This window comes from Protopterus annectens, chromosome 15.part0, assembly GCF_019279795.1.
Source record: "Protopterus annectens isolate FY-2018-M chromosome 15.part0, PAN1.0, whole genome shotgun sequence".
NCBI classification, from domain to species: Eukaryota; Metazoa; Chordata; order Ceratodontiformes; family Protopteridae; genus Protopterus; species Protopterus annectens.
This window is the reverse complement of record NC_056749.1, coordinates 20,988,837-21,016,132: the sequence shown is the minus strand read 5'-3', so window position 1 is coordinate 21,016,132 and position 27,296 is coordinate 20,988,837. Positions and strand designations below refer to the sequence as shown.

At 40.9% G+C, this 27,296-nt stretch overlaps 1 protein-coding gene across 3 annotated transcripts in view; it reads left to right on the top strand.

The window, feature by feature from the left end:
- RFX1 (regulatory factor X1) overlaps positions 1 to 27,296 on the top strand; it is a 1,726,663-nt gene that overhangs the window by 1,429,449 nt on the left and 269,918 nt on the right. For all 3 annotated transcript variants that reach the window (XM_044057089.1, XM_044057092.1, XM_044057093.1), the window contains exon 16: positions 20,800 to 20,897. In XM_044057089.1, coding sequence (XP_043913024.1) covers positions 20,800 to 20,897 — 98 coding nt within the window. The remainder of the gene's footprint in view (positions 1 to 20,799; positions 20,898 to 27,296) is intronic.

The following is a 27,296-nucleotide window of genomic DNA, read 5'->3' as shown; positions in this document are numbered from 1 at the left end:
TTTAACACTACAAAAGTAATTTACAGGGCGCAGTGCAATGAATATGATGCATTTTATGTGGGCAAGACTGTAAATAAACTCAAGCATAGGATTTCATGTCATCTGCCAGAAATCCGCTCTAGATGTAAAAATAATGCACTAGCCAAACACCTTGCTCTTCATAAAAGACACACAGGTTTTAAGTTCCAGATCCTGGATCGCATAGACATGGGTGATCTTGAAGGCGACATCCCAAATATTCTGGAGAAACATGAACTCATGTGGCAATTAAAGCTGAACTCTTTTAGGAAAGATGGACTAAACTACTACTGTTCACTTAAAAGTACTGGAAGTTAGAAAATTGCCACACTGTATACATGACTAGTTTTATTTTATTTTATTCTTCCAGTTGGTTTTGAATACCATTTTAAATCAGTTTTAATTTAAGTGTATATTTTGTTTCTATCATACATTTTTTTCTTTTCTTTATTCTTTTTTCCACTTTATTTGAAGTGATGTGTAATAACAATACTAACTAATTATAGAATAATATTTTTGTAGATAGTTTTTAGGGTTCTTGTACACAGACCCGAAGAAGTCTAGAAGGACGAAAGCGATCTTTGTTAACAATAGGTTATGAAAATAGAATATGATTTTTACACTGGATTTTTTTTACATGCAAAGTGTTTGTACTTCTTTTGGCTTTTCCAGGTTAGGGGTTGACACAGCGGAACTCTGGTCCGCTAATAATTGGCAGTAGATTTTTTTATCGGTGCCGAGGTGCCAGCTCGACGCCCAACCTTCAATGAAGGCACACCCATTCTACGCATGTCTTTCGAATGCCACTTGACCGCGGGGAGGACATGCAGACTCCACACAGAAGGCACTCCAGCCAAGAATCGAACGGAAGAACCTCTTGCTGTGCGGCAACAACACTACCGGGGCTTACTTTTACATGCAAAGTGCATATGTATATATTCTATATATTTTTTTATTGCAAATGGTCTATGTTTTTTATATATCTCCAGCCATGTAGTATATTGTCTTGAATAAAATCACAGACTTAATAATCTACTTAATAATTTGGTTAAATATGAGGTACCACATCATTATTAATTTTATTTAAAGTACATAAGGGTTATATATTATTATGACAGCTACTAAGTAGGACAGGACTATCTTGAATGTCACACTGATGGAGGAAGGGATATAAAATTAACATGTGTATCAATAACACTTTGTTTTACAGCACAATAAACCACTCCCTTGCCTGATAAGTATATATATATATATATATATATATATATATATATATAAGTGTGTGTGTTGTTGTGTGTGTCTTTTGGCTTTTCCCAGTTAGGGGTCGCCACAGCGGAACTCCGGTCCGCTAATGATTGGTAGTTGATTTTTACGTGCCGAGTTACCAGCCCTGACGCACAACCTTCAACGAAGGTACGCCCATTCACGTATGTCTCCATGCAGAAGATGCTGCACTGTAGCTGAGAATCGAACCGGACAACGTTTTACTGTGAGGTGACAATGCTACCGCAGCACCACCATGTGTGTGTGTATATATCTATATCTATATATATATATATATATATATATATATATATATATATATATATATATATATATATATATAGAGTTATAAAGTTAGAAAGCTTGTGAGGAAACTATTACTCTGTTATTTTTGTTTTACTTGGATGGCTTGTCTGTGTACTTAATAAAAGATTTTCAATTGGAAACAGACTGCCTACCCTGCTTGGATTACTTTCAAATACTTAGTAATCCTGTACAATTATATATTTTCTATTATTAGTTTTTGTTTTATTTTGTTTTGACTTAAGACAAGTTTAAGTTCACTACTTCTACTACTGTTGACTGATCTGATTAATATACAGTGATTAACTAGAGATATATGGATTGAAAATCTTCCACACAGAGAAGTTTCTTATACTGTTTTGTTTTTAGATTCTTTTTTATAAGACCCATTGCTCCTACTACTATTGGAACTGTCTGGGTATCTTTCTTACACATTGCTCTCATTTCTGCCTGCAGATCCTGATATGTTATGACTTTTTATCTCTCTATGTGCAACACACTGTAGTCACTGGGAGTGGTGATTTCAATGATCAATGCTACTCTTGTCTTCTTTTCATGGACCACTATATCCGGTTTTCTAGCATCTATCTTTGAACTGTTGGTAATGGGTGATTCCATGTGATATACACTTCATCATTTTCTATGATGCTTTGTGGCTCATGTTTCAGTGTTTTTCAGCCACTTCAATACCATAATGTTTGCATGATCCCTAGTGCAACAATCTTGCCACATTATTATGCCTTTCAGTATACAGTCCTTCTGCCATTAGTATGTCACAACCAGCAATGAGGTGTGCGACTGTTTCCAAGTTTTCAGTTTGGTTTTACAAAACTTAGATTTGTCTGTTTTTGCCCCATGTTCAGTGGACTTTGAAAACCAGCGTGTACGTAGCCCACTGTCTTGGGCCATCAATATTAACCTTTCATCTCTTGGTTTGAATTTGTCTCTCCTTAGCCATTCCTGCATTCGATCCTAATCAACATGAGGTTCTTCCAGAAGTTTACTATACTTGCAACTATATTTATGCATTTTCCCCATTTTTTGCTGTCTCATCTGGTCCTTCACTTATATTCTTTCTTTTGTTTTTGGCAAATTCAGTTGCTGCCTGATGTTTATCTGCTTCTGGTTTGATTTCCATTCCTGCCTGATGCCGATATGCTTCTGCTAGATTAAGCAGAGAAGTCATCTTAGATTTATTCTTCTAATGTTTCAAAACTTACACTACATTTGGGTCTTGTGGGGTCAGCAGTTATATGTGGAGTCCCATGATTGCAGATCTGTACATGTAATCAGTTTCAAGGAGGCCCATCCCTCCTTCGGAATGGGGAATATATAAGCTTGGTATACACCGATTTCTATAGAGCATCCTTCTTGTTTTCCTGTCTAATCTATCCAACACAATGTTCTTCGTGTTTCACTGTTGCAGTCATCACATTTGGGTTATCTGTTTGCAGTAGCCCTCAGTTGGCCTGATTAACCAAGTCTTGGGTCCATCGTCGGTTGCTGTCTCATTTTTCATGACGTCAGGTAGTCAGGGGTATAAAGCATGCAGCCGATGCCATTTTATCAGTCTTTCTTGCCATGCGGTGCCCGAAGCAGAAACATTTCACAAGTGTCAGTCGGCCGACTCCTGAAATTTTCGTTTTCGAGTTGTTTCAGAACCGAAGTCTTCAACTAAAGCTAAGTACCCGGTTGGGGAAACTTTTTCTTGCTCTTAACCGATGTCAGTAATTGTATTTCTTGTGGAAAGCAAATACCTCATAAAGATTTTCATTCGTACTGTATTCCTTGCCTAGGCCCTGACCACAACGTACCTCGCTGTCGGTTTTGTGCCTTATTTAAACCACAAACTATTTGTTGTCGTATATTTACACTTCTAAATATTTCGGTACTCGGCTCAATTATCTAGATATGGCTTCGGTAAGCCGCCCAACTACCGACATCCTGAAAAAATGCAAAGATAAAGACAGAGACAGGCCGCCTAGGTCCAAAGCTGCCGACGATGCTTCTCCTAAGCTAGTTGCCAGCTCGCCGGTACTCATTGAGGCACTTTCGCAGCCCCTGATACTTCAGATTTGCAGGCCTCTACTGAGACCCTTTCGGAGTCTGGTATGCCGCGAGATGCTTCAACTGTGGAACCTGCGGATGTCTCTACCTTAGATGGGTCCGCAGCCGCTGTGCAGGCACCGGCTTCTGAGGGTGTATTCAGGCCTACTGACTTGCATATTAAACCGATGCTATCTTCTTCTTCAAGGCCTAAATCTCGATCCATGCCTAGAAAACCAATGCCCAGACCGCATGATCAGGCCTCTATGCCTAAAAAACTAATGATAACAATTACTGAGGGTCTTATTACTTTAATCAGGGGAAGTCAACCTTCCCCCTCTAAGAGACCTAGGACTTAATTTGGCTATGATTCTTCTGATCAGGATTCTGAATTTTCTGTTTCCTCTGATGACCAGGATTTACCCTTATCTACCTATGAGGATTCTGATGCAGAGGACTCAATTCCCTCTGCTTCTTCCCCCCAGAGGATTTCTCTTTTGGTGAAACCTTGCATACGCTTAGGGAGTATTTCCACTGGAAAACCAAGGATTATTCTAATTCTAAAAAGAGGCTTAGGGATTTCTTACTCCTGCCCCAACACAGGCCTTTAGCTATCCCCCCTGTACTGGACATTGTTGATGATGCCTTCACGGAGTCCAGCTTGGCCCCTGACGCCTTACCTCCTGCTCCCAGAAAACCAGATAGATATTACAGGGTTCCTGACTTTCACAAGTTCCTTTTTAAAAATCCTACCGCGGATCTTGAGACCATTTCACAGGGACCCAAGGGCATAAAGTCTACTACTGCCAAAAATCCTACCCCCTCTGACAGAGATTCCAGGGCGCTGGATAGATGGGGTAAAAAGGTATACACTTTGGCAACCTTGGCCATTAGGGCCTTAGGAAGCCACAAAGCCCAACACCAACCAGTAAAAATGAGTAAATGAACTACAAGCTGAAATAAAGGAGCCAAGCATTTTACTAAATAAAAGACTCAGTAAAAATTGTACAAAAGTAAGCGCTTTCGTAAGGCACATAGACCAAACTTCCTCAGACAGTAAAATAATACTACAGTTCAGCTTATATAACACACCCACACCCTTCAATTAATTAATCATGAATACTCACACTAATTGATAACACATACCATTGCACTTAAACATAATAGAAAAACATATAAATTGCATAAGATAAGAATATATAAAAAATGCATATATATAATTACACATAATTGATGCATATAGAATTCATATACAAAATATTATTTATATATTGCAATGAGAACATCTCATCTATCTAATACCCTGAGCTTTAATTTACTACTAATGGAAATAGTGTCATTCAACCCAGGGGGGACATAAGCATTGAGAAAGACCTGCCACCAAACTTCTTTATCTTCTAACCATAACTTCCAAGGTCCACCACGATCTCCCCGCTTGACCTGCTGTACCACCACAAATTTAAAGGCATGGTCAGGAAACATTTTGATATGCCTAAATAAAGCATTTTTTCTTCACACTTATGAACATCATATAGATGTTCGTAAATACGCTGATTCAACTTCCGTTGAGTTTTCCCGACATAAAAACCGGGACATTGCGAACATAATTTCTATTTCTATTAAGGGCAAGCTTAACTGTCACTCACAAGGGTTGGTATATGCTGCCCTCTGTTCGCAATGTCCCGGTTACAGCAGGTCAAGCGGGGAGATCGTGGTGGACCTTGGAAGTTATGGTTAGAAGATAAAGAAGTTTGGTGGCAGGTCTTTCTCAACGCTTATGTCCCCCCTTGGTTGAATGACACTATTTCCATTAGTAGTAAATTAAAGCTCAGGGTATTAGATGAGATGTTCTCATTGCAATATATAAATACTATTTTGTGTATGAATTCTATATGCATCAATTATGTGTAATTATATATATATATGTATATATATCTAAAATTAACCGCACTCAAAAAAATTGAACGAAGAGAAGAAATTTTAACTAAGAACTGAACTTCGTGACAATAAAAGCATTCAAAAAAATAGTAAATCACACCAACAACTCTTGACAAGAGTTGTTGGTGTGATTTACTATTTTTTTGAATGCTTTTATTGTCACGAAGTTCAGTTCTTATATATATATATATATATATATATATATATATATATATATATATATATATATATATATATATATATATATTATTTATATATTCTTATCTTATGCAATTTATATGTTTTTCTATTATGTTTAAGTGCAATGGCATGTGTTATCAATTAGTGTGAGTATTCATGATTAATTAATTGAAGGGTGTGGGTGTGTTATATAAGCTGAACTGTAGTATTATTTTATTGTCTGGGGAAGTTTGGTCTATGTGCCTTACAAAAGCACTTACTTTTGTACAATTTTTACTGAGTCTTTTATTTAGTAAAACACTTGGTTCCTTTATTTCACCGTGTGGTTCATTTATCCATTAGGGCCTTAACTTGCCAGTTTCATATGTTAAAGTATCAGCAGCACATTATTAGATTGCTTATACAGAAAATGATGTTGATTCTTGACTGTGCTGAAATTAAGGATTTACAGAATTTAATGCATTCTGCTGAACAAGTTGGAAAATATACTTTGCAATGTGATTTTGATTCACTAGAGGCATCCTGCAGAGCTGTTGTTACTGGGTCTGTACTTAGAAGGCATGCTTGGCTTAAGGAGCAATCTTTGCCAGATCATGTTAAAGCTAAATTGTTGGATGCTCCCTTAAACCAAGACCGTCTGTTTGGCAACAAAGCAGAAGAAGTACTTAAAAAGTTGGAGGAAAAGGCTAAAGCCATGCAAACTGTTAAAGATTTCCTGCAAGTGCAACCTCCAAGATTTAGTAGGTATTGGCCCTATAAGAATTGGTCCTTTCCTGCCTCTTCCAGGCCTTCTCAGTCCAAACCCAGAACAGCAGAACACTCAGGCTTCAGTCCCAAGGTACGCACAGGATTAAGCAGTGGGGGGCTCCCACTTCCAAAGCAGGGAGTAGTAAGACCCCCCCCCCCCCTATGGTAAACTGTCTCAATGATTTAACCTTAAAACTTCCAGGCCCTTCTGAACTGACTGCTCCTTTAGGGGGAAAGATTGCTCTGCAGGCAAAAAACTGGGAACTCATTACCCAGGACAAATGGGTTTTAAATGTAGTTTCCCAGGGATACAGATTCCACTTCCACACTTTAACAACCCCAAACAGTTGTCCAGTTATACCCCTAAATCAGTTGGCAGAGGCTCAAAAGCAAGTGGCTATTCAAACTGTCCCAGAAGAGGAAAGAGGACAAGGTTTCTACTCAAGACTTTTTCTGGTGCCCAGAAAAGACTACTCCTGGTGTCCTGTCCTGGATCTCTTTATCCTAAACTTTTTTTTTGGTGATCCCAGAATTCAGGATGCTAACTCTTCACCAGTTGCTTCCTATGCTAGGCAAGGATGCCTGGTTGGCAGCACTGGATTTAAAGGAAGCCTACCTGCGCATCCCAATCAGGGAATCTCGCAGAAGATACCTACGCTTCAAAGCAGGCTTCATGCACTATCAGTTCTCTGCACTGCCCTTTGGCTTATCTACTGCGCCCAGGGTATTCACAAAGTGCCTAGCTCTAGTCATTGCATTTTGCAGGCAAAGAAATATTCAAATATACCCATACCTGGATGACTGTCTAATTCAGGCAGAAAGCCAGGGCATGCTATTGAATCATCTGTCGTTTGTACAATGATTGCTAACTTCCCTGGGGTACACCATAAACGAAAAGAAATCACATCTGGTACCCTGCCAACAAATTGTATTCCTGGGAGCAAGCTTGAACACAACTTCCCAGAAGTCTTCCCTCACGCCAGAGAAACAAGTTCATTTGACAGCTTACTTCAAACTTATGGCCACAAAGACCCTGCTATCTGCAAGACAAATACTGCAAGCCTTGGGGTTCATGGCCTCCTGTATTCTTCTAATTCCATATGCAAGACTGCATATGAGGAAACTACAATGGTACCTAAAAGCCTATGGTGTCAACATTCTCAGGATCTAGAATCAATGATTCCTATCATACTTTGTCTATGGATAGAGTTCCTTTGGTGGGCAGAGGCCTGCCACCACAACAGGGGACTGCCATTCACTCTACCATCTGCCACCCAAACCCTAACAACAGACACATCAGACTGTGCATGGGGGACTCTCTTGGCAGGGCAGTGCATTCAAGGCAAATGGAACCCAAGTCAAATGCACCTGCATATCAATCAAAAAGAAATGTTAGCTGTACAGTATGCTCTGACAGCCTTCAAGGACCACATTCTTCCAGGACTATTATTGGTAAAGACGAACAACACCACTGTTATGTGGTACATAAACAAGCAGGGGGGAACCCACTCTTACCATCTCTGCCGGCTAGCTGTGGCTCTGTGGAACACAGTCCTGAGCAACCAAGTGCACCTACAGGCTCAATTCCTGCCAGGAAAGCTAAATACACTGGCAGATGACCTAAGCAGAAATCTCATGAACCCACACGAGTGGAGACTGGAACCAAAGATATTCAACATGTTGAGAAGCAAATGGGGGAGCCCAGAGATAGACCTGTTTGCCTCCCCCCAGAACTACCAATTGGACAAATTCTGCACAAGTACTTCCCACAAACAAGCTTGGAAAGTGGATGCCCTGTCCTTCAACTGGAAACATCTATCAGTTTATGCATTTCCCCCTCTGCCTCTCCTCTCCAAGGTACTACTAAAGATCAAACAGGACAAACCAAGGACAATACTGATTGCACCAGACTGGCCACACCTACACTGGTACCCCCTCTTGCGCAGTGTGTCATTGCTGGGACCATGGCACCTGCCTCAGACCCCTGCACTACTGTCTCAGCAGGACGGCCAGATTCTGCACCCACAGCTTCAAACCCTGAACTTGGCAGCCTGGCTAATTACTTGATCTCACCACTCCCATCCCTCAGTAAGCAAGTGATGGATGTCATTCTGGAGGAAAGGAGGACTATTACTAGAAAATCCTATTCTGCAAAATAGAAAATATTCTGTTCCTGGAGCCAAACTCATGGGATGGGCACAGCAGCACCCAATTTACCTCAGATTCTTCAATTCTTAACTGAGATGCTTCAAAAGGGCCTTTCCTTTGCCTCCATCAAAATTCATGCCTCAGCCATTTCAACTCATTACAATACAGAACCACCCCTCTTCTCTCATCCGCTGCTAAAGCAATTCCTCAGAGGGGCGAAAAACTTAAGACCACCCAGGAGAGCCCCTACTCCAGCCATGGGACCTTAACTTTGTATTGGAAAAGCTCACTCTACCTCCCTTCAACCCAGCTGCAAGTGCAGAGTTGAAATTCCTTTCTTGAAAAACAGCTTTCCTTCTAGCAGTCACTTCAGCAAGAAGGGTGTCTGATTTTCAGGCCGTCATGGTTGTGGAGCCTTTCATCATCTTTCATACGGACAGGGTGTCCCCCAGGACCTACCCTCCTTCATGCCCAAGGGGGTATCCAGTGTGGCCCTTAATCAGTCCATTCATTTGCCAACTTTCTTTTCTAATCCACAGAACAAAGGGGAACGAATACTGCACCCCTTGGATGTGCACAGACAACTTAGATTTTACTTGGACAGGACTAAACCTCTCAGGAAATCTGAACAGCTGTGGGTTGCATTTGCTGCAGGGGCAGAGGGGAAAGCTATTTCAAAGCAAACCATTTCTACGTGGATTGGCCATTGCATTCATTTCTGCTTTAAGCACCATAGAAAACCTACCCCACAGGGGAGAAGACCACATTCAACCAGGGCTGTATCTACTTCTAAAGCCTTTCTCAGAGGTGTCCCTACCAGAGGACATCCTAGAAGCTACTACCTGGAGTTCTGTACATACCTTCACCAAGCATTACCACTTGCCAATTTTTTTCTAAATCCAGAGCTGGCTTTGCCACTGCAGTCTTGCAGGGCCTTATAGCTGGTCCTAATACTGTCTCATTTCCTCCTCCCATCCTTAGCTTTGGGAATCTACCGAAATGTGATGACTGCAACAGTGAAACACGAAGAACATAGTACAGTTGTGTGCACTTACCATAAATGTAGATGTTCGAGTGTATTCACTGTTGCAGTCCTAGTTACCCTCCCTCCAGCCCCCTGACTTCTATTGTCTATACCTCTATTATTTTTTACTATGCTTAAAGCTTTCTGGTGTATTTGCTTTTTGTTGGAGGTGTAACCTTGTATATAATTACTTCCCATTATGGGGGCACCTGACATCTGGGGCAAGAAAAACTGATAAAATGGCATCGGCTGCATGCTTTATACCCCTGACTACCTGACGTCATGGAAGATGAGACAGCAACCGACGCAAGGCCCAAGACTTTGTTAATCAGGATGACTGCAAACAGATAACCCAAATGTGATGACTGCAACAGTGAGTACACTCGAACATCTTCATTTATGGTAAGTGTACACAACTGTACTTTTTGGGGCCAGTCAGTCACTCCAAAACTGTAAGTTAGGACAGGAAGAGCAAATTAGTTTATAGCTTGGATTTTTTTCATAGATGTCAATGCTGTTTTCAGGATTAATTTAAGTCTTTTAAAGTATTCCTTACTAAGTTTTATTCGCATTTATTCATGTTTTATTGTTGATCCTTCATCAGTTCCCAAATATTTATATATTCCCTCTTGCTCAAGTTCTTTTATATCACATTCTTGTCCCAAATTGATGTTTTCCTGGTGCTGCAGTTTTCCTGCTTTAAAGGTTACTTTTGCACATTTATCAAGACCAAATGACATTCTAATATAATCTGAAAAAGTTTTGACAACCTGCAGCTGTGCTTTCTGTTCCACATCTGATGAGCTATTCAGTTTTAAATCATCGACAAAGAGAAGATGAGAAGTCTTTACACTTTGTTGTTTTCTAGGAGCCAAATTATAGCCCTGGCCTAAGCTGTTAAGTAAACAATTTAATGGGTTAAGGGCAAGACAGAATAGCAATGGTGACAGAGAGTCACCCTGGAATATCCCCCTTTGAATTTTTATTCCTGGGATAATAATTTGTCCTTTATTATGGCTTAATTGCAAAGCGGTCTGCCACTATTTCATGGTTACTGTAATGTAGTCGATCAGTGTATGGTGTATCTTAAGCATACTTATATTCATGAAGGTGGGATACTATCAAATGCTTTTTATAGTTAAAATATGCCGTACTTAAAGTCTTCCCCTTTTTACAGTTCTCCACTATGACTTTATTTAACAACAAATGATCCTTTGTTCCATGTGACTTTCTTTTATTGCCCTTTTGTTCTATTACCATAATTAAGTTTTCTTCTAAATAACTGTAAACTCTGTCAGCATCAGTTCCCATGTATAGTTTATACGTTGTCGTAAGGTAACTTATTTGTCTATAATTTTTAGGGTAGCTTGTAGGTGCAGTCTTAAGTAGTAGCATTGTTTTTCCTGTCGTTAGCCAGGTTGGTGTCTGTTTGGAGTGCGCATATAAATAGTTCTTACTCATGGCTAAATTTTCATGCAAACATGTTAATACTTTTAACCAAAAGTTAGGTACTGCTTCTGGGCCTGGAGTTTTCCATTTAGAGTCTTTTCTTAATTTTGTTTCAGTCTCTCTGGGTGTTACTTCATCCCATTTCATATCCTGTACATTTGAACTTCTTATTCTTTCTTTTATTTCTTCTATCCATTTAGTTTCTTTATGTTCCACAGGATATTCATAGTTACTTCTCCAAAATGTATCTATTTCTTCTTTTTTTGGGGGGGGGTCTTTTAATTCCTTTTACCTTGTTTCCCAATTCTTTATAAAACTTTTTTTTGGGGGGGTCATCAATAATTTGCTTATTTTGTACTTTTCCTTTATATTTATCTGCATGTCTTCTAAGCTTTTCTGCCTGTGCTGAAATTTTTAGTTTATTTGCGATGGTGCATGATAGATCCTGGTCTGTTCTAATACTGCGCATTGCTTTTATCACATCTATCTTTCTTAGTATTTTTGTTGATCTGTTCCCTCTTCTATAGTCTTCTAACAGTGACACTTCTTTTCTTAACTGCTTTATAGTTTTCTCTGTTCGATACTTCCATGATGGTATTTGATGTCTCCCCTTTCTTTCTGTCACTACCCTGTGTTCTTGTGTTAGAACTTTATCAATTACTAATTTAGCTGCACAGTAGTTTATCCTGTTTACTTCTGTTATATCGCATGGATCTCTCTGGACAGTCCTAATTACAGTGTTCATTTGTTTTATCAGACTTCTGACTTTTTGGGTTTTATTGACCTTCTGCAATCTATTTCTTTCCATGATCTTAATATATCTATCAATGTCTATTAAATCAAGCAACTCTTATCTTGGCTCATTTTCTTCCAAATTGAGGGCACATCCCTTGTTTTCATATTTCTTCAGGCATTCCATAGAAAGTTCTATAGCATCTTCCTGTGGTACATTCTCTTCAATTTCATCTTGTGCCATCCGTTGCTCTGTCATATGGGAACTCACTGGCCTATCACGCCACAACATTGACTGTATCAGAGTTTCCACAGTTTCCTGTGCCTTCCCTTGCTTTCTAGCTTCAAGTGAACGTTTATTCTGGTTTCCTGTGGAAGGCTACAAAATATCTTCATATGGCACCTGGCCAATTGCTTCCTGTTCCACTGGTTTCCCGTTACTTTGGATATCCATTGCTCCATCCTGTTGTGGTGCTTTCTGAATTAGATTTTCTGCACTGAATCCTTCACCATAACCTCAGTTTCTCTTTCTTTAACTTCTCCGTTACTGATCTCCTTTTGTATTTTTCCTCTTTGTCTCCTTATTTTTTGTATTGTAAAGTTTTCCATGTCCAGATTCATTTGCCTGTATTTCTCTTTAAATATCTTTGGTGCTGCTCATTTTGTATTGATTAGTTTTGCTTTCTCCTTTGCATAAATATTACACCACATTAAATCTCTTTTTCTTTCCCATGTCCATATTTCTTCCTCAGATGTCTCTTGATCTTCCTGTTTCTCCTTACTTTGGGGATTCACTCCACCATGCTGTGATGTAACCTGTGTTAGGCCTTCTACACCAAATTCTCCACTTCGCAGGCAGTCCAGAACTTCAATTTCTGTTTTTTTAACTTCTATGTTACTAATCTTCTTTCCTATGTTCCCCTTTGTGATATTTTTTTTATTGTGAAATTTTCCATATCTGGATGCCTTTATCTGTATTTCTCTTTGAATATCTTTGGGGCTGCCTTCTTTATATTGATTAATTTGGCTTTCTCCTTTGCATAAATATTGCACCATATCAGATATCTCTTTCTTTCTTTTCTATGTCTTTTTTATACTTCAATTATCTCTTGGTTTTGTTGTTTATATTTTCACACTTCCTCAGATGATTCTGTTTCCAAACAGATCAAAGTTTCTTGACCTATATACTGCTTTTCACAAATCTGTTGCATTAATGAACACAACTTTTCATTTGAAGCTTCTGAATGTTTTTCTCATGGAAATATTTTTCTTTCCTCTAATTTCTCTCTTCTTCGTGTTGTATATCTTGTGTCTGGAAATGTTGGTCTTTTTGCATGAATTGTAACAATACATAATGTCTTTCTTATCCTCAATAGTCCACTTTATCGTCTTTATGACTCTTCTGTGGCCTATCAGTTTTTGTCATTTTCGTAGACTATTACTTCCTTCTACAACAGGGGTGCCATCCTCCTCTTGGGCCTGGCCCCATTGTAGGAATGTTTCCATATCTTGAGGATTCTACACTGTTATCTTTTCCAGTCCTGGCACCAGTGTGCCTACCAGGATTAGGCACTTTTTTATCCTGGGTCTTGTGCACCCAGCTCTCTTTTTTAATTTTTAACCTATTTCTGTCCATGATATATGCTGTATAAATACAGTATATATGTCAGTGTCGTCTTGGTGAGATTTTGTGAAAAACAGGAGTCCACCTTATGAAGGCACTCACCAAGACTTGAGGATGAATTCAGTTTCAGCAATAATGCTCTCCTTCACTTGCTGACTTATCTCTCCATTCTCCAGACCCTTGTTCTGCTGTGAGGCTGTGCATATGTTGAAAAAGGCTAAAAGGCCAAGTAGCAAAGAAATTAATCTTTCTTGAGTAGACTAGATTTTTACTTTGTGGTGTAAAAACTTATCCATTCATGCAAGTGGTGTTTTCAGTCCCTCGGGTACTGCAGTGTCTGTTCACTAGCATAGCTTATGGTGGGGAAAAGGGGGAAAGTACCCCAGGTGCAAACTGTTGGGAGGAGCAATTAGCCAATCCCAACACAGCTTTAATGCATAAAAGCCTGCATTGCATTTGTGGTCACACTCAAGTGCTGTAGTGCTTTGTGTGTGGTCTAAACTATAGCAGCTGATTGCTACATTTGAAGCAAGCAGTTTGTTACAGTTTAAAAGAGAGAAAAACTAGCGCTATAGCTCTCTGTGCAGGTTAATAAAGATTTTTTTATATACTATAGTAGTGAGAGGAAAAAGGGTCATGGCAGGGCACAGAAATGGGACCTGATTGGCTGGGGCAAAAGTTGGGGGGGCGGGGCTGGATGTTGTGTATCCGGCCACTGGTTTGGTGTGCCAGTAGAAGGAGTGGATATTTTTTGTTGTTGTTGCTCTTCAGTTGAAGAGCTAGAGGATGGGGGATGTGGAATGGAAACTGTCTGCAGGAAGCACCCAGTTGGCATCCTGCGGAAGTCATTTTTCCTTTCTTTTTTTTCTTTTACTTTGTGGGGGGGGGGGGGTTAGGTAGCTAGTTCGTGATGCCGGCACATATCTGCCTGTTTACCTCAACCTCTTTTTATGTAATTTCTAAAAGGTATTTTCCATTTAAGGCTTCCTTGACATGCAGTGGCTGTAACTTTCCTTCTGTAGAAACTGAGTTTGCTTCCATTAAACAGATCAGTTCTACTGACCTGAAATTTCTTGGAAAACTGTTTTATTGACTGCTGCTTTCACTAGGATTTCTGAGTTACATTTCTTAATATGCAGGGAGGTGTAGTAAGTATTCTACCAGGAAAACAATCCCTGTTTAATGCCCAAGATCAGCTTTGTATTTACCCTAAATCAATGTATTCGCTCTTCAATCTTCTGTCCTAGTGAGGAAAACAAAGAGGAAAGGATGCTTGCATGGCTTTTCAGTATTCATTCTCTGATTACTGTTTAATTGATGTTAGGGTCATAAGAAAGCCAGAGCCACTGGCTGTCCCATCACTCAGTGGGCACAAACAGAAACTTGTCATGTGTGAGGTGTCAGCCTGTTGCATGATACACAGTCTCTCCCACCTGCACACAAGTTAGAGACAGGGGCACAATACAGGACCACCAGGAGACTGCCCCTCCAACATCTCATTCCCCACAATCCCAATCCCCTCTGGCTATCAACACTCCGCAGAAGCCTTTGACATCACAGAAGGAGCAGGACAGGAACATAAGCCACAGTGGCAACCAGAACCGACAGAGAGTTCTGCAGGACGAATTGCAGGACTACCAGGACAACCGGGACCACAGACAATCCAGCTACCCGGAGCAGCAGCAGCACCATCACAGAGACCAGTTTCTTCAGGAAGACCAATATCGACAGCACAGACATCAACCACCACACCAATACCAAAGCCAGCACCAGTACCAGAACAAGAACGACGACCACCACCTGAGCCCCAGAGCTTGTCCCTCTTACCAGGTCCCCCCATACCACAGCCATTGCGAGGAATACTACTACAACCCACCGAGATTCCAGAAAGCAGAGGAGGAATTCCAGAGGTCTCATACTCTATCCACAAACTCCCAGGGAGACAGGAGAACCAAACAGTGGACAGGGGTGAGGGAAATACAATACCTGGGCAATCCCGACTGGAACCCCGACTACAACCCAGGTCACAGGCTCAGACAGAGGAAACAGCCACAATAACAGGTACAATAACAACAACAACAACAGGTACCACAATGACAGGTGATCCACTTATCTGGAACCACTCTGTTAAAGCACTGACTGAAGAGGAAAAAGTGTGTTGTCCAAGGGACTTACTTTTGTACCAAGCTGCAGGAGTGAGGTTGCTCAAGTACTGATAGACCTTAAAATGTTTGTGAGGAAGCTCAACTTAAGGGTACAGTTTCATGGCAAAAGTAATGACACTGAAAATAAGCCTACTGATTAAACTATAAAAAGGTCTAGCAGCTATTGTCCACCACTACATCAAACACTAGCTGCTTTCGAAGTGAAATGTGAGATGGATATCAAGAAACTGCTTAAAAAACCTCCAAAGAAAAAACTTTATAACTTAACACAGGGAGAAAGAAAAGCATTGCTTGAGCTAGGCAATGATAAATCCAGGCGTGTAATGAAGGCAGACAAGGGAGGAGGTATACTTGTGACTGATATCACTAGCTACAACCAAAAGATAGAGAACATGCTGGAGGATAACAGATTTTATGAGTTATTTACCATGGATGACATAAAAAGAGCATATGATTTATGGCACACTAATCTCACCACATTATGGGAAGAAAAACTTATCACTGAAAATCTTTATAATTATTTATGGAGCCCATGCCCATGTTTACCTTACTTTTTGGAATACAAAAGCCACACAAGAACAGAGAAGACCCACCTTATAGACCGGTGGTAGCAAGTAGAGGTTCCCTTACTGAAGCCACAGCCATTTACCTTGATTACTTGCTGAAACCTCTAGCAGAAAAGAATAAGTCATACATAAGAGATTCAATGGATTTTTTGAAGAAAATAAAAAACATTACAGTGGAAGCTGACAGTATTTTGGTAACTATTGATGTGGAATCCTTGTACACAGTGCTCCCTCACAGTTACTATATAACAGCGGCTATGGAGTCTTTTAAGAAACATAGTCAGGGTACACAGGCACAACTGCAAAAGTTAAGCAAGCTCATTAATCTTGTACTGGACTTCAATTTCTTTACTTTCAATGGCAAACACTACAAACAAAAAACTGGTATAGCAATGGGGGCTGCCATGGCTCCCAGCATAGCTAACATAGCCCTGGGCAAATTGGGAGGAGGACTTTGTGTTAAACAACACAGACTACATGCAGCATATCACATGCTATTTACGTTTTATTGATGATATCTTTATTGTGTGGGAAGGTGACACCTTGCAGCTTGGAGATTTTATCACTTACCTCAATCAAACAACCCCCTTCCTGAAGTTTACCTCTTCCCATAGCTGTACTTCAACCACTTTCTTAGATATGCAGATTTCCAAGGACACCAACAATAACAGGATCACCACTGATCTATTCAGAAAACCAATGAGGGTTAGCTTATTACTCCACAGTAAAAGTCTACATCCTACAAAAAACAAGTATAATGTAGTGAAATCCCAAGGCTATAGATTAGCTCGAATTACCACGGAGATGAAACCATTTTTGAGAAACCTGAACAACTTAGAGAATGATTTTCTAGTGAGAGGCTATGAAAGTCAGATGTTAAAAAACATCCTGGAACCCATTATAGAACTGAAAAGGACTGAAACACCTTCACTCAACCTCCCCAGTAGAAAAATGTTAAGTAATCCCACAGAGAACAACAAATGCAAAAATAGCTGCATCCTGACATACACTTTGGATTATCACAGTATCAGAAATATTATTGAAGAAAACTGGGACATTGTCACAGGAAACCCTTTTCTGATTAACATCTTAGGTGAAGCCCCATCATTTGTGTATAGGAAGGCCAGGAATATTAGACGTTTTGTTGAATTTAAACCTAGACCATGTGAGAAAAGCACTAAAAGATGTGAAACTAATTGTACATTTTGTATATTTATGCAGCAAGGTGATAGTTTTTATTGCCCTTATTTAAAGAAGATCATTAAAACCAGTGCAGGGGGTGACTGTAACACTAAAAAAGTAATTTACAGGGCACAGTGCAATGAATGTGATGCATTCTATGTGGGCAAGACTGTAAATAAACTCAAGCGAAGGATTTCATGTCATCTGTCAGAAATCCGCTCTGGATGTAAAAATAATGCACTAGCCAAACACCTTTCTCTTCATAAAAGACACACAGGTTTTAAGTTCCAGATCCTGGATCGCATAGACATGGGTGATCTTGAAGGAGACATCCTGAATATTCTGGAGAAACATGAACTCATGTGGCAATTAAAGCTGAACTCTTTTAGAAAGCCTGGACTAAACTACTACTGTTCAATTAAATGTGCACTGGAACTTAGAAAATGTTTTCTACAAATTGGTTTTAAATACCATTTTGGGCGGCCACGGTGGTGCAGTGGTTAGCATTGCCGCCTCACAGCAAGAGGTTCTCCGGTTCGATCCTCGGCTGGGGTGCCTTCTGTGCGGAGTCTGCATGTCCTCCCTGTGGTCGCGTGGGTTTCCTCCGGGTGCTCCGGTTTCCTCCCACATCCCAAAGACATGCTGCAGGTGGATTGGATACTCTAAATTGGCCCTAGGTGTGCGTGTGAGTGTGCCTTCTGTGGAAGGTTGGGCGCCGGGCTGGCAACTCGACATCGTAAAACTCCACTGCCAATTAATGTGCGGACAAGGTGATCCGCTGTGGCGACCCCTAACCGGGAAAAAGCTGAAAGAAGAAGAAGAAGGTTTTAAATACCATTTTAAATCATTTGAAATTTAAGTGTATATTTTGTTTCCATCATCATACATATATATTTTTTTATTTTTATTTTTTTCTGGTTCTCTTTTTTTCCACTTTATTCAAAATGATGGTAATAACAATATTAACTAATTATACAATTATATAGGTTTTTAGGGTTCTTGTACACAGACCTGAAGACGTCTAGAAGGACGAAAGCAATCTTTGTTAACAATAGGTTATGAAAATAGAAACTGATTTTTACATGCAAAATGTATATATTTATATATGATTTTTGATCGCAAAATGAACTAAGGTTGATATATTTCCAGCCATGTAGTATATTACCTTGTATAAAATCACAGACTTAATAATCTACTTAATAATTTGGTTAAATAAGATGTACCATTAAAGTACATTAGGGCTGTATATTATTATGACAGCTACTAGGTAGGGCAGGACCAGCTCGAATGTCACACTGATGGGGGAAGGGGTGTGAATTTACGTGTACAATAACACTGTTTTACAGCACAATAAACCACTTCCATGCCTGATAAAAAGTATATGTATATTTAGAAAGCTTGTGAGGAAATTATTACTCTATTTTTGTTTTAATTGGATCACTTGTCTGTGTACTTAATAAAGGATTTTCGACTGGAAACGGACTGCCTGCCTTGCTTCGATTACTTTCGAATACTTAGTAATGCTGTAGAATTATATATTTTGTATTATTACTTTTTGACTTGACGAGTTTACGTTCGCTACTTCTACTACTGTTGTCTGATCTGATTAATATGCAGTGATTAACTAGAAATATATGGACTGAAAATCTTCCACACAGAGAAGTGTCTTACACTGTTTAGAATTGCAAATTCAGCTACAGCACATCCTGGAATGTGTGACGAAACTGGATCATCCAGTGAAAATCCATATGGATGCAGGGTGGATGTGTAGACTCTACATAGAATGCAACCCTTCTGAGGGCTGAATTCATGAATCAGATGCTACATCTCAGCAACACTAAGTTTTGTGTCACTTTATGTGCAGTCGACAAAGCCTGTTAAGTAGACTGAACAGCCCCCCCCCCCAACCCATGAAAAGCAAACATGGTCATACATGCTTCCCATAATGGTAGCTAAGTGCAGTAAAACCTTGTCTGAATAGGTTAAGTCACACTCAGTGATATAAGCGCCTACCACTGCAGCTTTCTTTAAAAATTATTTTACTAATAGTACCTGTGAAGCAGATACATTGTCATCCAGATGCACATCCATTCCAGGAGTAGAACAGGTTTTGTATGTCACAGGACATCACATCCATTCCAGGAGTAGAACATGTTTTGTATGTCACAGGACTGCACATCCATTCCAGGAGTAGAACAGGTTATGTATGGCACAAGGTTGCACATCCATTCCAGGAGCAGAACAGGTTTTGTATGCCACAGGACTGCACATCCATTCCAGGAGGAGAACGGGTTTTGTATGTCACAAGACTGCACATCCATTCCAGGAGTAGAACAGGTTTTGTATGTCACACGACTGCACATCCATTCCAGGAGTAGAACAGGTTTTGTATGCCACAGGACTGCACATCCATATCACAGGACTGTACATTCCTTCCAGGAGTAGAACAGGTTTTGTATGTCACACAACTGCACATCCATTCCAGGAGTAGAACAGGTTCTGTATGTCACATGGCTGCACATCCATTCCAGGAGTAGAACAGGTATCATATGTCACAAGACTGTGCATCCATTCCTGGAGTAAAACAGGTTTTGTATGTCACAAGACTGCACATCCATTCCAGGAGTAGAACAGGTTCTTTATATATCACAGGACTACACATCCATTCCAGGAGTAGAACAGGTTTTGTATGTCACAAGATTGCACATCCATTCCAGGAGTAGAACCGGTTGTGTATGTCACAGGACTGCACATCCATTCCAGGAGTAGAACAAGTGTTTTTTGTCACAGGATTTCTGCAGGAGTTCTTGAAGGCATGTAGTTGCCGAAGTGCAAGACCATTATTAAAAAAATTTTAAGCCAGTAGCCACGTTTTGTGGTTCCGTGTACTGTTTCTTCAGTGTCTGAGAACCCCTTTAATATGTCTTGGCAGTGTTTAATAACTGAGCTAGGAGTAGATGGTTATCCATAGTGGTCAGTGATGTTGCATGGCCTTTTTCCTTTATTGAGTTTGTAGGGAAAAAAATGATCTGCCACCACATAGTAGCATCCCTCACAGAGGCTGCCTTTTCTTAGTATTTCCCTCATCATGTCAGATCTCTGATCATTGTTTCTTAACCAGCAGAAATGTGGTCTGCATGTTAAACTGGGATTTTAGCTTGGGAGTTGGTGATGGTGCATGCCAGAATGTTCAGGAGCACCTTTCAGAGGTAATGGGATTGGTGGTCATGGGTTGGAAGGTCACGAACAAGCACGTAAAAAATTCTTCTAGTGGAGGATTTATTGCAGTTGTTCCTGCTTTCACTGACACTGTTTTACAAAACTGAGCTCAGAAGAGTTCCATTGCCACTTACAAAAGTAGTATTTCTTTGTGAAGAAGGAGTAGAACTCATGTCATACTCATTGCTGTTTCAGGTGCATTGACTCAAGCAATCCGGAACTTTGCAAAAAGCTTAGAGAGCTGGCTAACCAATGCCATGATGAACATCCCTGAAGAGATGGTTCGTGTAAAGGTAGGATTTAAGTGTAGAGAGAGAAAAACATTCAGCAACAAACTTTCTAAAGCTAGCGTAAGCACTTGTAGTCCAGTTCTTTTGTATCTTCAGTGCTGAGTTTGGTGAGGTTTATACATGTATTGTAAAAAAAGAGATGTATCTGGAGAATGTACGGCAATAACTTACCACGATATTTCATTGCTGAGAGAGAGAAAAGTATGTAGTGAAATGAATCATCAGGTAGGCATCATGTCAGCACTGTTGTATGTACAGCTTGGGTTCTTAACAAGAATGGCGAATCACTGAGTATGTGATCTGAAGCAGGAGTGTTCTGCAGTGGGTTAATCCCTGCGGTTTCCTCTCCTGCATTGCCCATTTCTGTTATTTTTAACTTGTCTGAGCCTGTTGCTGGGATTGATTTCCTGTAAACCCCTACTCCCCTGAGAAGTACTCCATATCACGTCATGGCGAATAGCCAGCTTACAATTTTCCTAAAAAAAAATGTAATCCTACTATAATCAGAATGTCATATCATTAGGAACAGTGAAAAAAACACTTTCTACAAATCCCTTTTTAAGTGACAGTGTGGAAGGGGAAAGTAGGATGGGTTGTTCCAGTGTCCAGAGACTATATAAATCTAATATTCTGATATGTACATAACTTATGTATTGACTCTGGTCCTGTCTGGACACTGAAAACTGCTGGACAGAATCCCCAGCAGACCTTAGGTGGCCTTAGGCAGTAAGTCTTTGAGTGGTGGCTCCAGGAGAAGCTGTAGCTCTAAATAGAATATCCAAACTGTAGTGCTTACAAATGCATGGAAGGCTGACCATATAGCAGCAGCTGTGATTTATTTTTCTCAGATTTCTCAAAAAAGCAGTGGACATGACTTGAGCTGTGACAGATCATGTTTTTGGCCTAATAGTCAAGGCTGTGTTATAGGAGTAACAGTAACTGATATAAGCTGACATCCATTTGGATAGCATATTTTAGTTACTCTGACTTTTCTTAACATTCATCAATGATGCAATTATTCATCTTTTTTGAAGTCTTTTGTAAGATGAAGATAGAATCTAGAGTCTTCTAAATATATCCAGCAAAGCAGGTGGTATTCACCTTTGTTAGAAAAACTAGGGAAGAATACAGATAAATGAAAAGCCTGATGTAAATTCACCTGAATGGCTAATTTCAGCATAAATGAAGGCTTAGTTCTAAGCATGACATTGGCTTGATGAAAAATCAGGTGAGGGAATTTTGGGGCTAGACCGAGAAGCTGCAGTACTTTTTGTAATAGTAATGGCTCCCAGGTTAGGAGCTTAATATCTGCAGAATTAGATGCCCGCCCCTCTTGTAAGTTTGTGTTTGGATACTCCTTCTGAGCCCATCTCATTTGCTCACTCAACTGTGTGCAGTGAGATCATATTCCGATTTCAGGCACACCTACTATGTACAAAGAAAACATCTGGTAAAGAAAAAAAAAATTTAAGCTTGTTTCCTGCCTTTCCTGTAAGTGGTGTAGACTGTTTGTAAGCTTCTGAGCCCCCAAGCCTTTCTGTTTTGGATGGAAGTCTTCTAGCTTAATTTTGTTTCTTAGAACTAGCCAGTTTTTTAGTTTCAGCACTCAAATCTGTTTCTTTGAACTCAGCACTTGTTCAGAACTCGTAAGCACTAAATAAGCTACAAATTACTACAGCACTCAACTGTCCTCACTTGTCTAGAGGAAAGCAGTTTTTTAGCACTTAATAAATAAGCACCTATCCAGGCATGTCTAAGGGTCAGCTCTCGGTGATTTCTCCTGTCTACCTGATGAATATGGGCATCTTGGGGCAATGCAGCAATTGCTTCATGTACACAGACAACCCTCTCCACCTACCACCCAACACTACAACTTGTGAGAGATGCACTTATATTGCCAAACTGGAAGAAAAGCTCTCTTCACCCAAGACTGGACTAGACAGTCAAGAGGAGAAGGTAAACACTTGCACCACACCACACTCATCACATAGTCCCTCAAAACCTACACCACCAAAACACACACATAGAAACACAAAACACACACCTACATTTGCGGAGGCTCTCAATAAAAACCTGCCCAAGCATCAGGGACCTCCAAAGCAGAAATGCAAGCAAACTCTACCCCCCAACACAACCCAAATGACACACAGCCCACAAACTCAGTGTGCCACTCAACCACAGCCCATAAGGCATAACAACGTACCCAACACTCTAGTCATAGGTGACTCTATAGTCAGGCACACTGATGTTCCACTCACCAGGCTAAACAAGGAGAAAGTTACTGTCAGCTGCCTGTCAGGTGCCAGGATCCGCCACATAACGCACGCACTCAGGTCACTCCACAACAAGTACAAATATGACACCGTCATTGTCCATGTTGGTGTGAATGACCTGAGATGTACCTCCCTGGACTACATGAAAAGAGACATGGAGGAGCTCTCCGATCTTGTAGCCCAGGCAGGTATGACCCTGGCCCTGAGTAGCATCCTGCCATCACCCAGAATGATGCCACAGTACAAGGACAAAATGATTGACTTCAACAATTGGCTAAGCTTCTGGTGTCATTCTAAGGGGATCCAGTATTTGTCTGCCTGGGACGACATGATCGACAGACCACGATGCTTTGCCAGAGATGGCTTGCACCTGTCACCCTTGGGATTCCGGATACTGGCTAAGGCTCTTGCCACCCCTATAGTGCCTTTTTTAGGCAAGGTTCAAATGACAAATTCACCACCATAACAGGTACAAGCAAGCAAAATCTGACGGTAATGCTACTCAATGCTAGAAGTCTAAACCTCAAAATGCACTCACTCGAGGCACTTCTTAAAATGGAGAACATCGACATCTGTGCAGTGACAGAGTCCTGGTTCAAAGCTCCAGAGAACACCCCTGCATTACTAGGCTATAATTCATACCACATCTTTTGGCCACCTAACCCAGAACGAAGCACTAAAGGTGGAGGCGTGTCCATATTCAGTAAGGATATCCACACCTCCAGGCTAGTTGAACAGCATAATGCATCCGAGATTATCCATGTGCCAACTAACTCTGGGCAAGACTGCAATCCAAATTGTAGCTTGCTACAGACCCCCACCATGCCCCAGGATTCCCACTCCTCATTTCTTGATACACTGGAAAGTATTATGGTACAACCTAACACCCTAATAATGGGTGATTTCAACAACCCCACCATTAACTGGGAAAACTACTCCTGTACCAACTGTTTTACTCAACGTTTTCTGGAATTCATAAATTCCAATGCCTTGGATCAACTTATTCACACCCCCACCAGGGGCAGTAATATCCTAAACCTGGTCATTACCAACATGGGCAACCGGTGTTCCACACCAGAGGTCAATTCCTCGTTGGTCAGATCCGACCACAAGCTAATCACCCTAGACATCCACATCCCGCCCCCACCCCCAATTAGGGAAACCACTGTAAAAAACTTCTCCAAAGCCAACTTCACACTTCTTAAGACAGAAGTGGCAAACTTCATGACACCCATGCAGACGGACAATAGAGTTACGACTGCCTACACAAATGCACTTTATAAGCAATTTTGCATGGATCATGCTATCTCTAATAGAACCAAGATGCTATCCTCCAAAAAAGGAAGCCTATCTGGTGGTCCTCTGCCATAAACAAACTCTACAACAGAAGAAAGAAACTGTTGCAGAAAAGAGTAAAATCCCATGACTGGAGGAACACCCTGGTCAACCTCAATAAGAAGCTGAGATCCCTCATAAAATCCTCCAAAACTAGTGACGAAAACAAAATTGCCACTGATTCTAAAGACAACCACAAAGCATTCTCTAGCTATGTCAAAAATCTCAATGGCAACACTCAGATCTGCTGTGAGTTACAGCACAATGGCACTAAATATACAGAACCAACTGATATTGCCAACATCCTGGCAGATAGGTTCAGTGCTAACTTTACCCTCCCTGTCACCCTCTAGAGGGCCCATCTCTATACCGGAAGAATGCAAAGTTCCTGTAATCACGGCTGCACAAGTAAAAAACGCACTCTCCAAAGCCAAGAACACAGCATCCATGGGACCTGACAGTATCCCAGGCTGCGTTCTACACGAATTACAGAATGTACTGGCACCCTACCTAAGTACCATGTTCAGTCATAGCCTCACCTCAGGCTTTGTGCCCACTGAATGGTGCACCACGTCGGTTATCCCACTCCACAAAGGGGGAGGCACGACGGACCCCAGGAACTACCGCCCCATTAGCTTGACGAGCCTGATCTGCAAGGCCATGGAATGTATCATCATGGAACTCATAAACAAAGACATTGGTAATCTCCAAACTCTGGACCCTGCCCAATTCGGATTTGTAAAAGGCAGATCATGTCTCCTAAACCTGATTGACTTCTTTGAAGCAGTCACCAAAGCCATAGATGAGGGTAAGGTGGTTCACACAACTTATCTAGATCTCGCCAAGGCTTTTGACAACATCCCCCACTCTGGAATTATAGATAAGCTCACTAAACTAGGTATAAATCCCTATGTCACAAGATGGGTTGCCAACTGGCTCATGGACAGAACCCACACTGTGAAAGTAGCAGACTCCAAATCTGACTTCAGACCAGTGACAAGTGGAGTACCACAGTGTTCATTCCTGGGTCCTCTCCTGTTTGGTATCTACTTCTCTGAAGTATAGGCTAACACAGAAGGTCTTTGGCTAACAAAGTTTGCAGATGACTGCAAACTAGGAGCCATAATCAAAACTCCTAACAGTGTGGGCATACTACAAAAGGGCCTCACTGAGACAGATGCCTAGTGTCAAAGCCATGGCCTGAAGCTCAGTGCCAAAAAGTGTATTGTCATCCCCTTTGGTAAAAACTTTGTACCCATGAACTACCACATAGTTGGTAGTCTACTTAACACCGAAGATATGATGAGATCTTGGGACACAGGTGGACAGTAGTCTCTCCTTTGATAATCACATTGCCACACTGGTCAGAAAATCCTTCCACGTGGCTCACCTCATCACAAAAGGTTTCTCATCCAGGAAAAAAAGAGGTCATTGTTCCCCTCTACTCATCACTCATTAGACCCATTATAGAGTATGTACCTCACAAGACATCTACAACAACTGGAAAGGCCACCGAAATACCTCACAAAGAGGATTACTGGCCTCAAACAGATGCCCTACGCAGACCGTCTCAAAAAACTCCAGCTTTACTCCATTGCATATCGCCTACTCAGAGGTGATCTCTGCCTAACATACAAAGCCATGTCAAACCCAGAGCTGTTGGACATGCTCCACTTAAAGAAATCCCAATCCCTCCGAGCTACATGCTCTAGGGGACCTAAACCTTATCACCACAATAAACAGAACATGCTGGAGGGATAGATTCCTGTCCCAGAGACTTCCCATACTCTGGAACAGACTACCTATCTATGTCAAACAGAGTTCCTCATTAGCACTCTTCAAGAAAAATCTTGATGATTGGATGGGAGATAGGAAATTCACCCCGGGGATCACTTTTGTGGCTCTGCTCGACAGGGGCACAGGAAAATAATTTTCTTGGGTGGCGAAAGCCAGGGTACATTTTTGGCTAGGCTTATATAGGCCCTAGGGCCAATAGCCTAGTACCCTCCTATGAACCTATAATCACATCACCACAGTAGTCAGGAAATCCTTCTACGTGGCACACCTCATCACAAAAGGTTTCTCATCCAGGAACAAAAAGAGGTCATTGTTCCCCTCTACTCATCACTCATTAGACCCATTATAGAGTACAACACCCCTTTTGGTATGTACCTCACAAGACATCTACAACAACTGGAAAGGCCACAGAAATACCTCACAAAGAGGATTACCGGCCTCAAACAGATGCCCTACGCAGACTGTCTCAAAAACCTCCAGCTTTACTCCGTTGCATTTCGCCTACTCCGAGGCAATCTCTGCCTAACATACAAAGCTATGTCAATCCCAGAGCTGTTGGACATGCTCCACCTAAAGAAATCCTAATCCCCCAAGCTACATGCTCTAGGGACCTAAACCTTGTCACCATAATAAACAAAACTTGCTGGAGGGATAGATTCCTGTCCCAGAGACTTCCCATTCTCTGGAACAAACTACCTATCCATATCAAACAAAGCTCCTCATTGGCAATCTTCAAAAAAAATCTTGATGATTGGATGGGAGATAGGAAACTCACCCTGGGGATCACTTCTGTGGCTCTGCTCTACAGGGGCACAGGAAAATAATATTCTTGGGTGGCGAAAGCCAGGGTACCATTTGGCTAGGCTTATATAGGCCCTAGGGCCAATAGCCTAGTATCTACCTATGAACCTACATGGTCCAAATGGAGGCCTAGTTAACCTGTCAAGTACCAAGTTTGGATTCCAAGGAGATTAAACCAGGATGGCTTGGTGTAAAG